This window comes from Falco biarmicus, chromosome 12 (assembly GCF_023638135.1).
Source record: "Falco biarmicus isolate bFalBia1 chromosome 12, bFalBia1.pri, whole genome shotgun sequence".
In the NCBI taxonomy this organism is placed as follows: domain Eukaryota; kingdom Metazoa; phylum Chordata; class Aves; order Falconiformes; family Falconidae; genus Falco; species Falco biarmicus.
In genome coordinates, this window is record NC_079299.1 from 24,658,924 (window position 1) to 24,672,669 (window position 13,746).

Sequence of the window (13,746 nt, forward strand, 5' to 3'; positions counted from 1 at the left end):
TGCTTGGCCCAGGGCCTGTCATGGCCGCATGCTGCTGTGCTTCAAGGGAGCTTTGATGTGACTTTATGAGTCTTAAATTCTACATTGAAGTGCAGCCAGGGGTGGGAGGCAGGCCCTGGTTGATGGAGGGGCTGTACCCTCTCGCTCCCTAGATGAAATGAGCTCTGTGGGGTCAAGAAAGCTCAGTGGGCTTCTGTCGCCAGGCCAGGCCGGTGGGCTTGCTGCCCTGGGCCCCTGGGCACTGCAGCTCGGTTAGGAGCAGACATTGGTCCCTGAAAGTGGAACCTGTGACCAGTTTTGGGGTGTTTGGAGCTGGACACAAACTAAGGGGGCTGTGACTGCTCAGCTGCTCCCATCAGGGAAGCATTGTCCTTCCGCAGTGGGAATCCCCCTCTTTCTGGGGATGCTGTTCACAACAAATGCAGTGGGGGGCAAAGCACAGCCTTTTCTCCAGCCCTATCCAGTGGTTCAGGCTGGAACACTGCTTGGCAGCTGGAAAAACCTCAAAATGTCAAAATGCAGCAATGTTGCAGACTCCAAAACCTAAATCCACAGCAGGGGCTGTGGCAGCTGCTGCTTTGCTGCCCCTCACAGGGAGAGGGATGTGGTGGTGGCCTAGAACACTCTGCAGGCTGGGCCAGAAGAGCTCTTCTTGAAGCTCTTAAAGTGATTTCTAGAATTTGAAAGCAATTCTTTCCCCTAGTTTTTGCTTGGTACTATATCACTTGGTGGGGGTTGAGCTTTGTTTTTTCGATAACTCAGCCTGAGGTGGATTTCCAGGTGTGGAAAGTTGTTGGTTGTTTGGGTCTGTTACACCAAGAGAAGTCTAGTAATAATAGATGGAAGGAGCATCAGGGCACTTGGATAACAAGTAGGATTGCTAGCTAATCTCCAGTAACTAGTACAGGTTTCAGGAGATAAATATGGGTGCATAGTTTCAGAAGAAACCGTGAGATTTCAGGAGAAATTACAGGATTAAGCCTCTTGATAAAATACTGCAACTCTCCAGTCCTTTAAACTTCTTTGGCAGGCTGGGAAACAAATAGATTTAGTACTTATCCCTATTAAAAAACATAATTTTGAAGAATGATTTCAGTAATTGTTTTGCCTAACAGAGCAAATTATGAGATCCTCTCCAATGTGTATTTTTTAAGAGCAGCTAATGATGAGAGCATTTAAGCACTTTAATGGATTTGAATATCCTTTTGCCATTAAATTTAATTGGTCAGCTTGGTAGTTTTTCTGTAGCAGAAATGGGATAATTCACATTAGTCACTTGTGTAGGAAAATTATGGTTAAGGGAAGAATATAAAAAATAATTCACAATGCTGGTACTGACTCCATATTTACTGTTTTATTAGCAGGATTTGCTGCTCACTTTAAATTCACAAATAGACATTATTTACAAAAGCTGTTTACTCCAAACCTGGGTGGTACTACATACTTTAAAACAGAAAGAAGCATTTGTCATCACAATAGAAAAGACTTTATTTCAATACACAAAAGAATACACAAAAGTTCATGTTATCTTATGTGTAGTTTAAATGAGTAGGTATTACTGCTACATCACCTGCTTTATCATGCGTATCAGTTACGAAAACACCTGTCCTGGAGTTGCACAAAATCAGAACAGTAAAAACAGCACTGTTGGAGGCAATGCAGAATTCATCTTGAGTTGTTGCCTCACATTTGACCAGATAACGACCTACTCAACTCAAACAGTGACTGGCTCGCTGCAGCCATGAGTCTGTCTCTCCACTGCTTGCAGAAAGACAGATTGTCTCAAGATCCTTATGCTAATTTGGCCCTATTTGTATTTTATTTTGAAGGTGTATACAGACTTGGTAAGATGTCTAGGCCTGGTTCAGCAGAGTGGATTTTTTCCCACTAACATGCTATAATTTTACTTGGGTCCCACTGAAAAACAGGTTGAAACACATGGAATTCTGTCTGAACATAAGAAAACACTTTTTTTACTGTGAGCGCTGTTGAACACTGGAACAGGTGGTCCAGTGAGCCTGTGCAGTCTCCATCCCTGGAGTCAGTCAAAGCCCAGCTAGACACTATCCTGGGCAACATGTTCTAGTTGACCCTGCTTGATCAGAGGGGTGAACTAGATAATCTGGAAATGTTGCCCACCTCTATGATTTAGTGATTGATTCTGTGAAGAGCTCCGTGACTCAAAGCAGCAGAATATGGCCACAGGGTGCCTGGAGATAAGAGAAGGGACCAGCTCCCTTCAATATGTAGCTGTGACATTTCCAAATACAATAAACAGAGTACCATTCTACATAAAACTACAGAGTGGAATGTTTATAAAATACTCTTAAACAAGGTGTCACAGGAAGAGACTTGAGGTTTTCACTAGATTGTGAAGCAGTATTTAGCTTTGTAGAGAATGTGTCTTTCTTTCAAAAGAGCATGCTGCACATTGTACAATAGAAAGCTGGTAGTCTGTAGACTTCAAGGAGCTTCATCATGAGGAGTAAACTGAGAGGATGAAGTGTGACACGAAGGAAAATGGGCATTTTTGCCATCCTGCATCTTGTGAGCAGAAGGAAAAGGACACGGAATAGCTTAAAGGTACAAATGATAATATCAAAGAAATTCCTTTTAAGAAGAAACAAAGCATCATCATTTTTAGGATCAGCAATCAATTCTTCCATCACTGTAATATATTTTAATGCATTCACAGACTTTTTTGTTCATCTTAAATTTTAAACAACTCCAAAATGAGGGTCTACATCCCATATTTACATATTGTGACCTGAAGCACAGCATCGGTCTGAGTTATGGGATTATACAGCAGTCCAGTGAAAAGAGTTTTGGTGGAAACATGTAGTAGGCTGCTTTTCAAGGACTCTGCCCAGTGGTGGATATTCCTATAGACAAGGGAGAAGCTTATGAGGAGGCATTATTTCCTCTTTACCCCCTTTCCAAAATATGTGAGATTAGAACTTCAGAAAATTTATTTCAGTTTTATGCAGTCTACCTCCTCTGTGACTGGCATTGCACTTGTTCTCAGGTCTAAATCTGTGCTAGATTTGCTTCCGTTATATGTTGATCTCCATCTGAGCAACATGATCTTCTTGAAATACTTCATGGTGTTGTTTTTTACAGTTACAAAACACATGGTGTTTATCATGCTGTTGCTCATAGCAATACATTCAACTATGTAAAAAGCAGTAAGATAATGCTTCTCTTTCACAAAGATGGTGGGGAAAAAGTCACGGACAATTGTGAACCCATAGAAAGGTGACCAGCAGAGAACATAGGCAGTCAGGATGCACATCAGTACCATAACAGTTTTTCTTCTGCATCGAAGCCTCTTCCTGATCTGTTCCGTTTGAAATCCTGGTACAGTTTTAAACCAAAGTTCCCGAGAGATCCTGGCATAACACAAGGCCATCGTAACAACAGGGGCAACAAATTCGATGCCAAAGATGAAGAGAAAATACGATCTGTAGTACATCTGCTGGTCAACTGGCCAAATTTGACCACAGAAAATTTTTTCCTGGTTCTTCACTATGAATAACACTGTTTCAGTAGTAAAGTAGGCAGATGGGATAGCTACAAGTATGGAGATGATCCAGACCAAGGCGATTAGGAAGGTTGCTGTTTGATAATTCATTCGTGGTTTCAGTGGATGAACAATGGCCAGGTACCTGGAACAGATAAATTCATTTAAAATGAAGTCTGAAAACACTCTTAGTCAGAACGCACTTCAAAACAGAAGTGGACAGAATTAGGCAGAAGGAAACTGCTGTCATTCTTAAGGAGAAAGCCTGACAAATTTGCCTGTGAGGAGAGTTAAGAAAATTTTCAGATGTGGCAGCCTAAAGCAAAGTTCTTATGTCTAAGAATCAGTTCCTGGTTCTAGAAACTCTGGAGCCAGTGGCTGAGTGGTTTGTTAGGACAGTGGGTACCTGACAATCTGAAAATCTCAGTGTATGTTAGGGTGTCTGAGGATGGTTTTAAGACTTGAGTCTTAAAACTCCTACCTGTTCACAAGATTAGAAAGAGCTGCAATTTTTTATCACAAACTTTCCTTTTTAACACGGATTACATATCTGGGAGTTATGGAAAAGATAGGAAGAGGAGAAAGAGAGGGAATATTCCTATTACTGACAAATATGTTTGCAGGACCTAGCACAATACACAGGTGATGTCATACTCAGGACATACCATGATATAGTACATGGGGACTCTTTGCTGGATAGTGCATGTTCAAGCAGGAGTTTGAAACATGCAATAATATATGCCTAGTCAGGTGCGGGTAAAAAGGCAAACATGCAGAAGCAGGAAAAAGGTTTCCCTGGGCATAGAACTATTTAAATACACATATTTTTACCAAGAAGGTCAAATATATGTAACAATGTTTTTATTATTTTCATATTTTTTCCATGGGATACAAAAAGTTGAAGCTGATGCTAATGAATGGTTACAGGTGAGCATGTTTTCAAGCCACCAACAAAGGGCTGTGTATCCATTTTCTGTCCATGCAAATTTTTGTGTCTTCTGCTGGAGGTGACTATTGCTAATTAATCTTAAATATGCTGTGTTAAGTAACGTGCCAAACCATAAAACCTGAGTTAGGTGTTGCACTCCTTATGACTGTAAAGCTGCAAGGTGTACTGCAGTGTTTCACAAAGAAGTGTGGAGAAATGGAAGTACATTACTTGCAAGGTTCATCAATTGCCCTCAAATCAGTTAAAAAGGAGCTAGGACAATGGCATTCACTCTGGGGTATTTTTTTGGTTGGAATTTGGGGGTGTTGATTTTTTAAGAAGCTATAGATGTAAGAAGAGCTTACGTTAGAGTACACTGTCCCAGAAAGATTATGATATTTCTCTTAAAAGGAGATTTTTATCAAAGACTCTCCAGAGTTGCCAGTACAATTATATTTGACACAAAGGATTGTTACAAAAAAATGGAATTTCTCATTCATTTAAAGGCTTTTCTATCTGTATATATTCTATACATAGATAGCATCCACAGGATATATTAATTCTAAAATAAAATGGAAAATCAGCGGCACATTTCATCAGCCAGATCTTGGAAGCAGATGAATTGTTCATCGCTCTTAACAGTGCAGGCTGGATGTCAAGGGACAGCAGAATTATATCAGCCTCATTGTGGAGCTGATAAATGAATATTTTTAGATTGGGTCCTATGGAAACAAGGTTGTGGGATAATGTATGTGTATGCATTCGTAAGTATGCCTGTCTGCTCAGCAAAACATTTGGCTGCATGGTGTAAATCTCTACAAGAGAGTCAGGAGGGAGTTTTTGTGCTGGATTTCCTGATTGTCATTGCTTACCACACTTGGGCTGTGACTGCGGAGTGGTCCTGGAGCTCACGAACAGAGTTCAGATGAAGCTGCCCTGGAAGGTACGCTCCAAAAGTGTACATAGAACACACCAAGTGCTCGTGGGCGTTCAGTCCAGGGGACCCAACTAAAGCTAAAGCCCCTGGAATATTTGCAGCATGAATATTGGGCCCTTAGCATGAACTTTTGCTCTTCAGATCCTCTCCTTTCACATTGCATTATTTTCTACTGTAGATGTGGCCTTAAATGTGTGAAATCCCTAATTTCATGTGAATGGACATCAAGGAAGATGGAAGAGAACCCTACTACACAAGTGAGCCCTTTTAAATGAACTAAACATGGGAAGCTGTTGCTAGGAGCCTATTCTTTTTTAGAGACAGAAGTCAACAACCTACATGACATAACCAACATGGAATTGTTGATTGTTAAATGAATGAGATTTTTCTCTGTGTACTAAATCAAAAGCTCACAAAAAACCCCCACAAACCAACAACCAAAACTCAGTGAACCCAAAACACTGTGTTCTTACAACAAACTTCAGTGGTTAATTGTTTCCAGGATTGTTTTTAAAAACGCCTGAGGAAATATGCTAGGAATCTTCTGATTTCTTAGCAGGCATAAGAGCTCACTGACCCATGTTACTTCATCAACCTGGGACGTACTAGCAGAGCTTTCCAAGAAAGTTTTTTAGAAGTTGAAAAAGTAATAGAAAATGGTAATGCATACATGATGGTGTTATATGCTTAACCCTGAATCTTCAGTTGCTGCTTAAAGGTTATTTGTTAGATACTTGTTAAGGAGTTGTTTCATAGGAGGTGTTTGTCCTTTCCCTACACCAGGCACCATCTCTGAACTTCCCCAGAGTCTTTCCACAGACTTCTGTTGACATCAATCACAGCTGAAGCAGCTGTGCATGGAGCTGTTACCTATACAACCATCAGCAGGGTTGACTGCTCCTGAGCTGCCTTTTGGATCAGGTACCAAAAACTACGCAACATTAGACTGGAGCGTAAAATGGCACATGAAGAAACTGGGAAAAAAGGGGAAGAGGGAGTGGGAATCATACAGTGTGTATATGCAGGGGGTGTTTGTACACAAAGGACAATTTCTTGTGATGGTCTTTCTATAGTTTACTCTGCAGGTCTCTGGCTTTTTGTGAGTTAGTTGTGTCAGACTTATGTCAGCATGAAGCTGATCCTCAGTGCCTAGGTCCGTCAGAGTCTGTGGTGCACAAGGCTAAGAGACCAGGAGTCTTAAGAAAGCATATAATTAAACTATATTGTTAAAATTCCTGGGGTGAGAGGCAGCCATAGAAATATCTCAGGACTGCAGTATAAAGCAGGTAGAATAACAGGTGGGTATCATTATGTTCTGCTTACCCCATTATGAAGGCTGTAGGAAAATCTCAGCTAAACTGGGTTGGTGTAGCATTTTATCATTTTCTGGACAGTGTCATAAATATGGGTGCCATAAATGACCTGTGGCTTTTTCCTGGCTTGCAGCTGTGCCATCCTCAGAGAGGCATATAAAGAGAGAGGAAAGTATAAGAGAGCATCTTAATGAAGAGTGCTGGCCATGCTCGCTGAGCATCCACTTCTGGACTGGAGCATCCAGCTACGATGTCGGTACTCTCAAATGGTTAATTTAATAATTGTTGGGTTTTCTCAGTACAGCATGACAGAGAGTAAGAACTCTCCTTTGCAGAAGTCTTATCTTTTACTCTCACACCAAAATAAAAACTGAGGAAAATACCTTAGAGGCAGAAATAAATATCCTCCTTGTTGGAAACTCACCTGTCAAATTCTATATCATTAATCAACTATTTCTGTTGCTGAAGGGTATTTCACTGTTTATAGAAAAGGTTAGATTCAGAAAAGCTGTGTAGGCTAGTAGTGAAAGTTCCTTAGAGATGTATGGTTTGGATCACAGTTATATAGTGCTGATGAACACCCTCATGTCTGGGTGTTTCTGATTTGTCTCTCTCTTTCGCCTCTTTCCCTTATTTCATAAATCCTCTCCTACACTTTTTTTTTATGAGAAAAAAAATTGTTCTAATAAATCAACATACTTTCCACCTGAAAAATCCAATCAAGACATTTCCACTGAGTTTTCTCTGGGGTAAAGTCGTGACCTCACGTGATTAAATTTTTTATGAAACAAGATACCCAGGTCTGCGTAGTACCTACCTGGACATCAGCAAATCCTGCAGAACAGCTGAGTATGTTCAAAACCTAGAGATCTGGACAGCCAGCCTCAGAAGCTCTGGCCATCTACTTGCGTAGTCATAGCACCCTACTTACCTGTCAACAGCTATAGCCAGGAGAGCATTGGTAGAAACATAGAGGGAGACGGTCCGAAGGTAGTTGACTGAGGCACAGAGGACGTGGCCGTGCTCCCAGGACAGCTGCCGCACCACATAGTAGTCCATCTCAAAGGGGCAGCACACAATGGCCACGATGAAGTCTGAGATGGCCAGGTTGGCAATCAGCAGGTTGGTGAGGTTTCGCAGCTTCTTGTAGCGGGTGAGAGCAGCAATGAAGATGAAATTGCCGATGCCACAAACCAACATGATGCCAACCAGAGCCACCCCAATCACAATCTTGGCTGCAAAGAAGGTGCGGGTTTTGGTCACGTCATCTTCACTGTCCAGTGGCAGGTCATAATCGCTGTAACTGAAATTGAAAGGGAAAGAGAAGTTTCGCAAGAAAGTTAAATCCCCATCGTGGAGATTGTAAATTGCTGCGAAGTTGAGGTTGACAGTAGCATTTGTTTTATGTTCAGCTTGCTCCATGGTCATGTCTGTCTTGTTTTGACACGTGGCTTGGCTGGCCCTTGGTTTCGTGTTAGAATTACAAGGCGTGGCAGGCGAGAGACCTCATCTAAAGCTTCCTTCTGAGCGGTGAGTCACCTTGTCTTTGTCCCCATAATATTATAGAGCAACAGCCTCATTTATCTCCTTCTGTGGGAACAAAAAGAGGAGAATATTTCTGGAGAGGAAATAACAGAAAAAATAATGTGCTTGAGGGAAAGCAATAGCCACCTTACTGCCCCACAGCTCTATAGCTGGCTGTGCACAGTGGGAAGAAATGCACTGTGAAAGGATGCTTCTGTTATCATAAAATCCCTTGAGTTGCATAATACACTGGTTGTTACACCCAGCAGTTTTATTTACCAGTGATGAAATTTTGTTTTCAGCACACAGCGAAGTGACAGTCTAGGAGGGGTGTAAAATCCAGTTTAAACCTTTGCCAGCCTTCAGGCCCACAGGCTGTCATGCTTATGCAAGGTAAAAAAACTAAAATGAGATGACACCTCAATTTGCTGAAAAGTACCTGATGTGCCTTTTGGACAAAGTTTTTGCTTTATTCTAGGTGTCTCGGTCAGAGCGATGTGATAGGTGAGAATGAAAAGACAACTGATGTCCTGGCTTCTAAGTACATTTCTTAATTAAGCAAGAGTTGCCAAGACCCAAGAAAACAGTGAAGCCAGCACTTTCCTTTTGGCAGCCATTAACTGAGTAGGGGGATGAAATCTTCAGCCAGCTTCATCTATTATTGTTTCTCTTAAACCAGTGGAGCTCTGACAATTTGCATAGGCAAGATTTTGCCCCGTGACCCAGCTTGTAGGGCTTTGCGGTGAAGGCAGATCTGCCATTCACAAGGAGAATGCTTCAACAAACAAGCTCTTGAGGTGAAAGGGAAAATCTTCCTTAGGCAAGGCAAAGCGCCATGCATTTTTGAGAATGAGGAGAAGCAGGTTCCCCTCTTTGTACTGCCGGTTGTACCAAATGTTAAAAATTGATTTATTTTCCACACTGAGGAAAGAAAAAGATCTAATCTACTCCCTAATTTTGCCTCTACTTTGTATCAAAATGCTGGGAGGGCTAACTTCTTGGATCTTCCCATGCCACATTTGGGAATCCTCACACCAGAATCCCAGCTGTCGGGACAGTCCCACCCCATCCCAGAAGGGAATTACGGGGCGTTATGACTTTTTCTGCTTTGAGACAGTGGGTCTTCCGGGTGTCAAATGCTATTGAACAACGCCCATCATGGCTACAAAGGACAATCTGCATAGTGGAGCTATTGCATCCTTCTTTCCCTGGAGCCACCCTCAGCCCCTGATGTACCAACACTTAATACATTTCTGAGAGAAACTCTCTTGTACAACTTCTGTCTCCACATTGCTTTTCAAACTGAGAGTTGCAGAACAACAGAATAATAGAAAGCCAAAGCCTGAAACTCAGTAACAGTTCAAACAATTGACTGCCTTACAAGGCATCCCCACAGCTGCCTGGAAATGTGAACATTCATTTAAGAGAAGTACTAAATAAATACTTGGATGCAAAATCTATATGTTGGTCAAAGCAAGGTGCAGCATCTGTTTCAGACAGGTTTCCCTGCAAAATACCAAGAGAGAGCTTTAAAATAAATACAGACAACACAACCATCTACAAATTGACACAACACTATCAGCTAACTGTACCTGCAGTTGCTCTCATCTTCTTGGAGGTCTCAGGCACCCTGGGGATAGCCACCAAGTTTCTCCCCTGCAAATGTGCTGCTGTGACCAGAGCAGAGAAAGGCTCACTGAAAGCAGCCAGAGGGCTTTGCTGAATGATCATTTCTCTCCCAAGCAGGTTTGCCCTGCTGCTCAGGGGAGGATGGCTCTGCTGTCTCTGTGCATGCATCTAAAGCCTTTTCTTAGTGGGAGGCACCTTGAAGCTGTCCATGCATTTCTGATTTTAAAGAGGCAGTGCAATACGGAGACAATAGAGCACAGCCTTTTTCTCTTTTTTTCTGCTTTAAACCCCCTGAATGCATCAAACTGGCGGAGCGGCTTTGTTACCAAGTCTGAGCATGGAAGGTATAAAAACCCAAGTCTGCACTTGTTCTTTGAGTTTTGTCTGTGCTGGGCAGCAGCTACCTACACCTGATGTGACACAGAAGCAAAACACAAACCTCCCAGAGGAGAGAAGGGGGAGGAAGGAGGTTGAACTACTTTCCCAGGAACCTTTCTCCATAGATCTCTCCCCGGCTATTGTGTTTAGGACTGCAGCTGTGGCAGCTCCTGCAGAAAGAGGGTCAAACGTTGAATAGCCATAAATCAGAGGACCCATGACAGCCTTCCTTGCCCTCTCAGGGAATTACTCAGAGCGGAAAAGCGGTAGTGAATCCTTAAGGACTTTGTGTCCTTTGCTAATGCGGCTTCCTTATTGCTCTGAAGCACTCGCACTGCAGGGAGCAGTTCTCCTGCTTCCCAGCTCTCCAGAAGGAAGGAAACACACAGCAGATCCCCTGTCCTCTTCTGCACCTCCAGCCTTATTCACATTAGCTGACATTTTCCAAGATGCATAGTTAAGACACATTATGTGGGTGAGACCGTAGGAGGCTGTAGAAGGTCATGAAGAGTGTAGAAGTTTTGCAGAAAATTTTAAATACGTGCCCTACAATGCACACTCACAAGACTCAGCTTTCATGAGCTTATGAGCACTTACCTCTGGAAAAAGGAGATAATGAAAGAAATCTGTTAATGTGAAATACGTCTGGGGTAAAGAGGCCACTACTGAAAACTTGTAGAAAGCTAGAGAGTCCCCACTGTCTGGATCCAGCAGACAGCATTAAGAATTTCATGGCAAATACTTTTCTTGGCTTTATTTTTAACAGTCAGTGTAATAGGTGAAAAGCCATTAATGGATTTTTAATATCCTGAAATGGTGCAACTAAATGAACAATGAGGAAATCAGATACAGTCCATTTGTTGATTTCCGTCACAAAAAATGTAAATATAGTAAGTATAGGGAAAGACAAAGTTAACTTATGGTGTACATCAGAACCACATCTCAAAGATCCCTAAAATGAGCCACATAAACCTTAAATGTCCCTTAAGAAAAGCTAGTACACTAAAGGGAGCTTTTGCAAGCTTTACATTAGGAACGTGCATGATCTCTTTAAGACTTTGCTCAGCTGTCTCACATTAAGTTATCTAGTGAGTTAATCAAGCAACATGATATCCAAATATTTATAATCCTTTAGGCCCAAACTGCAGCTGCTGCAGAACTGTCTGTCCCTGCTGATTCAAGGCAAGTTGGCACTGGATCCCTGATAACCAAACTACAGCCCCTCTGGATCTGCATTTCATGCTTGGGACGTAGGTTCCGAACAGCACTTGTTCACCTGCCATGCTCCAAGCAATTCTGTTATATGTGTCAAACTGTTTCTCAGAGAATACTAGTAAATACTGTGAAACGGTGTGATCTGCGTGTGCTGTGCAAGGCAGTGGTTTGTAGCTGCTGAATAGAAGCTTTTGAATAGAAGTTGTTGAATAGACAATGAAACCAATGGTGCTGAGAGCTACCTTTACAACCAAACGGGGAGAATGAAAGTTAAAAGGTGGGTCTAGAGCCTAAATAACTGTTCTGGTAACCTGCCTTGCTATAACAAGAGCTGGGGCAATAGTGGAAGGGTTCTAAAGCCATGGGGTATATGCAGGAGATTTTCCCAGCTGCAGATACTGTATAAGAAGTTCCAAAGGCTGCCTTCAAAAACCGTAGTCTCTTGTGACTTCTGGTGTAAATGTGATGAAAGAGCGGCTCCCTTGGGCAGCCGGGCTGTGGTATGGCTGTCCTTCTGTGCACAACTGGGATTTTTGTGGTCCCAGATTGCCCAGTCCAGGAGCTTTGCAGCCTACAGGTCTCCTCTTCCTAGAACCAGGCACTGGGAGGCTTGCAGACACTGAGAAATCCATCCCCACAGCACATATATGACATACGTTTGTCACATGATTACACTCTATTACATTGTATTTCAAAGTCCCTGTTATTTTCTAGAGAGCGCATGATTCTGATGTTGGATTTCTGCATAGGACCAGGTTTCTCCTTTACAGCATTTATTGGTGGTTCCCTGATGGTGTCACAACATTTAACAGTGTCACAATGCATTTCCTGAGACCAGTGCCACCAGTTTGACTAATTCAGGCTGAGAAAGAGAAGCTGATACTGAAAACTATCATGTAAACAATTTACTTCCTTTTTGTTAGTTTTTGTGGGTTTTTTTCATTAGTATGCTCACAGTTTGAAGAGGGAAGTTATTTGCAGGCTAAATGATGCAAAAAAGATTGCAACGTAAAGTACTTGTTTAGAGACTTTCAAATAATGAATTTCTAAAACTAGTATTTAGCTTGGGAACAGACCTAAGGACTTTGGCCTTTCATTTCAAAACAGCAAACTCACCAGCTACTGTCTAATTTTTCCTAATTGCTAAATAAATTGGACTCTGAGGGAGGTAATTAATCCCAGGGGATTTACGTAAGCTTTGCATAAAGTATAGCTGGAGTTTTACAAAGGTTGCTAATACAAATCAGTTGGTGAAATGTGACAAAAGCATCAGACATCCTGTGATTTTCTGGAAAAACAAACAAAAGGTAGCAGCACTCATGGGTTACAGCCATGTGTATTTCTGCTCACTGTTCCAACCAGACATTCAGCTCAGGGGCTTTACTAAATCTGAGAGTGTGTAACTGACATTAATGTTCAAGAGGGCACTAGACTTGCTTACATAAAGAGTTAGGTGTATTTTTCTAATACATGAAAAGAGGCCTTGTGGTACTAGAGAAAAGTGACTTTTGCATGGAGCTTGGCAAAAATGTGCACACAGGAGTAATCCCACCATACTCAGCTGTTCCAATGGTGACTTGGGCTGTGGAATAGTCCTGGGAAGGAGAGAGCAGAGAGGTGTTTGCCTTTATTCATGGATTATGTCATCCTGCTACACACCTCTTACCACCTCTTTCTGCTTCCTTCCTGAGTGATCATTTCTTGGCTTAGAAAGAGGGGCAAAGCATCTGAAGGAGCAGCAAGAGCAGGCTGTCAGCAACCACAGTAACACTCTGCAAACTTGGTGGTCAGTGCTGTTGGAAAAGCAAAGAAAAGCCTTTTTTCTTTCAGAGCTGCACAGGTTTCTGTGGACACTGGCATTCAGGCAGATGTCACAGCCAAATGACGCAAGGTTTAGCAGAACTGCACAGAGCTCACTTAATGTGCAAGGTGACCCAGGGGCATTCAGCAACTTCAAAGTAGAAGACATTTTCTTTCTCTTTACTTGTCTCTTTTTTCCCAGTTTTTATTTCTTTTCCTGTTTTGTTCATCATTTTGTGATTGTGTAAGAAAATGGTGTTTATTTTGCTCAGCTCAACTTAACAAGGCAATCTTCTGTGAGAATCACACCCCTGCCCTCAACAACGGTCTATGAAATATGTAGAAATAGCTATAAGAAGCTTCTGTTCCTAACTAGCACTTACCACCCTTACTGGAGAAGCCCATCTTACCTAAAGCAAAAGTGGAAGTATTTGGGGCAGTGCAGGAAAGCAGGAACCAGCACTGGGAATGTGCACAAGTTTTGATGCCACAGTAGTATAAC

At 42.1% G+C, this 13,746-nt stretch overlaps 1 protein-coding gene across 1 annotated transcript; it reads right to left on the bottom strand.

Annotated features, from left to right (window-relative positions):
- Positions 1–1,339: 1,339 nt before the first annotated feature.
- On the bottom strand, positions 1,340–9,974 carry LOC130157847 (prokineticin receptor 2). Its single transcript, XM_056357832.1, has 3 exons — positions 9,815–9,974; positions 7,630–8,288; positions 1,340–3,665 (listed from the first exon to the last, which is right to left on the bottom strand). Exons 2-3 carry the CDS (start codon positions 8,124–8,126, stop codon positions 2,969–2,971), a joined length of 1,194 nt encoding a protein of 397 aa, XP_056213807.1. The 5' UTR covers positions 8,127–8,288; positions 9,815–9,974; the 3' UTR covers positions 1,340–2,968.
- Between the last annotated feature and the right edge of the window lie 3,772 nt (positions 9,975–13,746).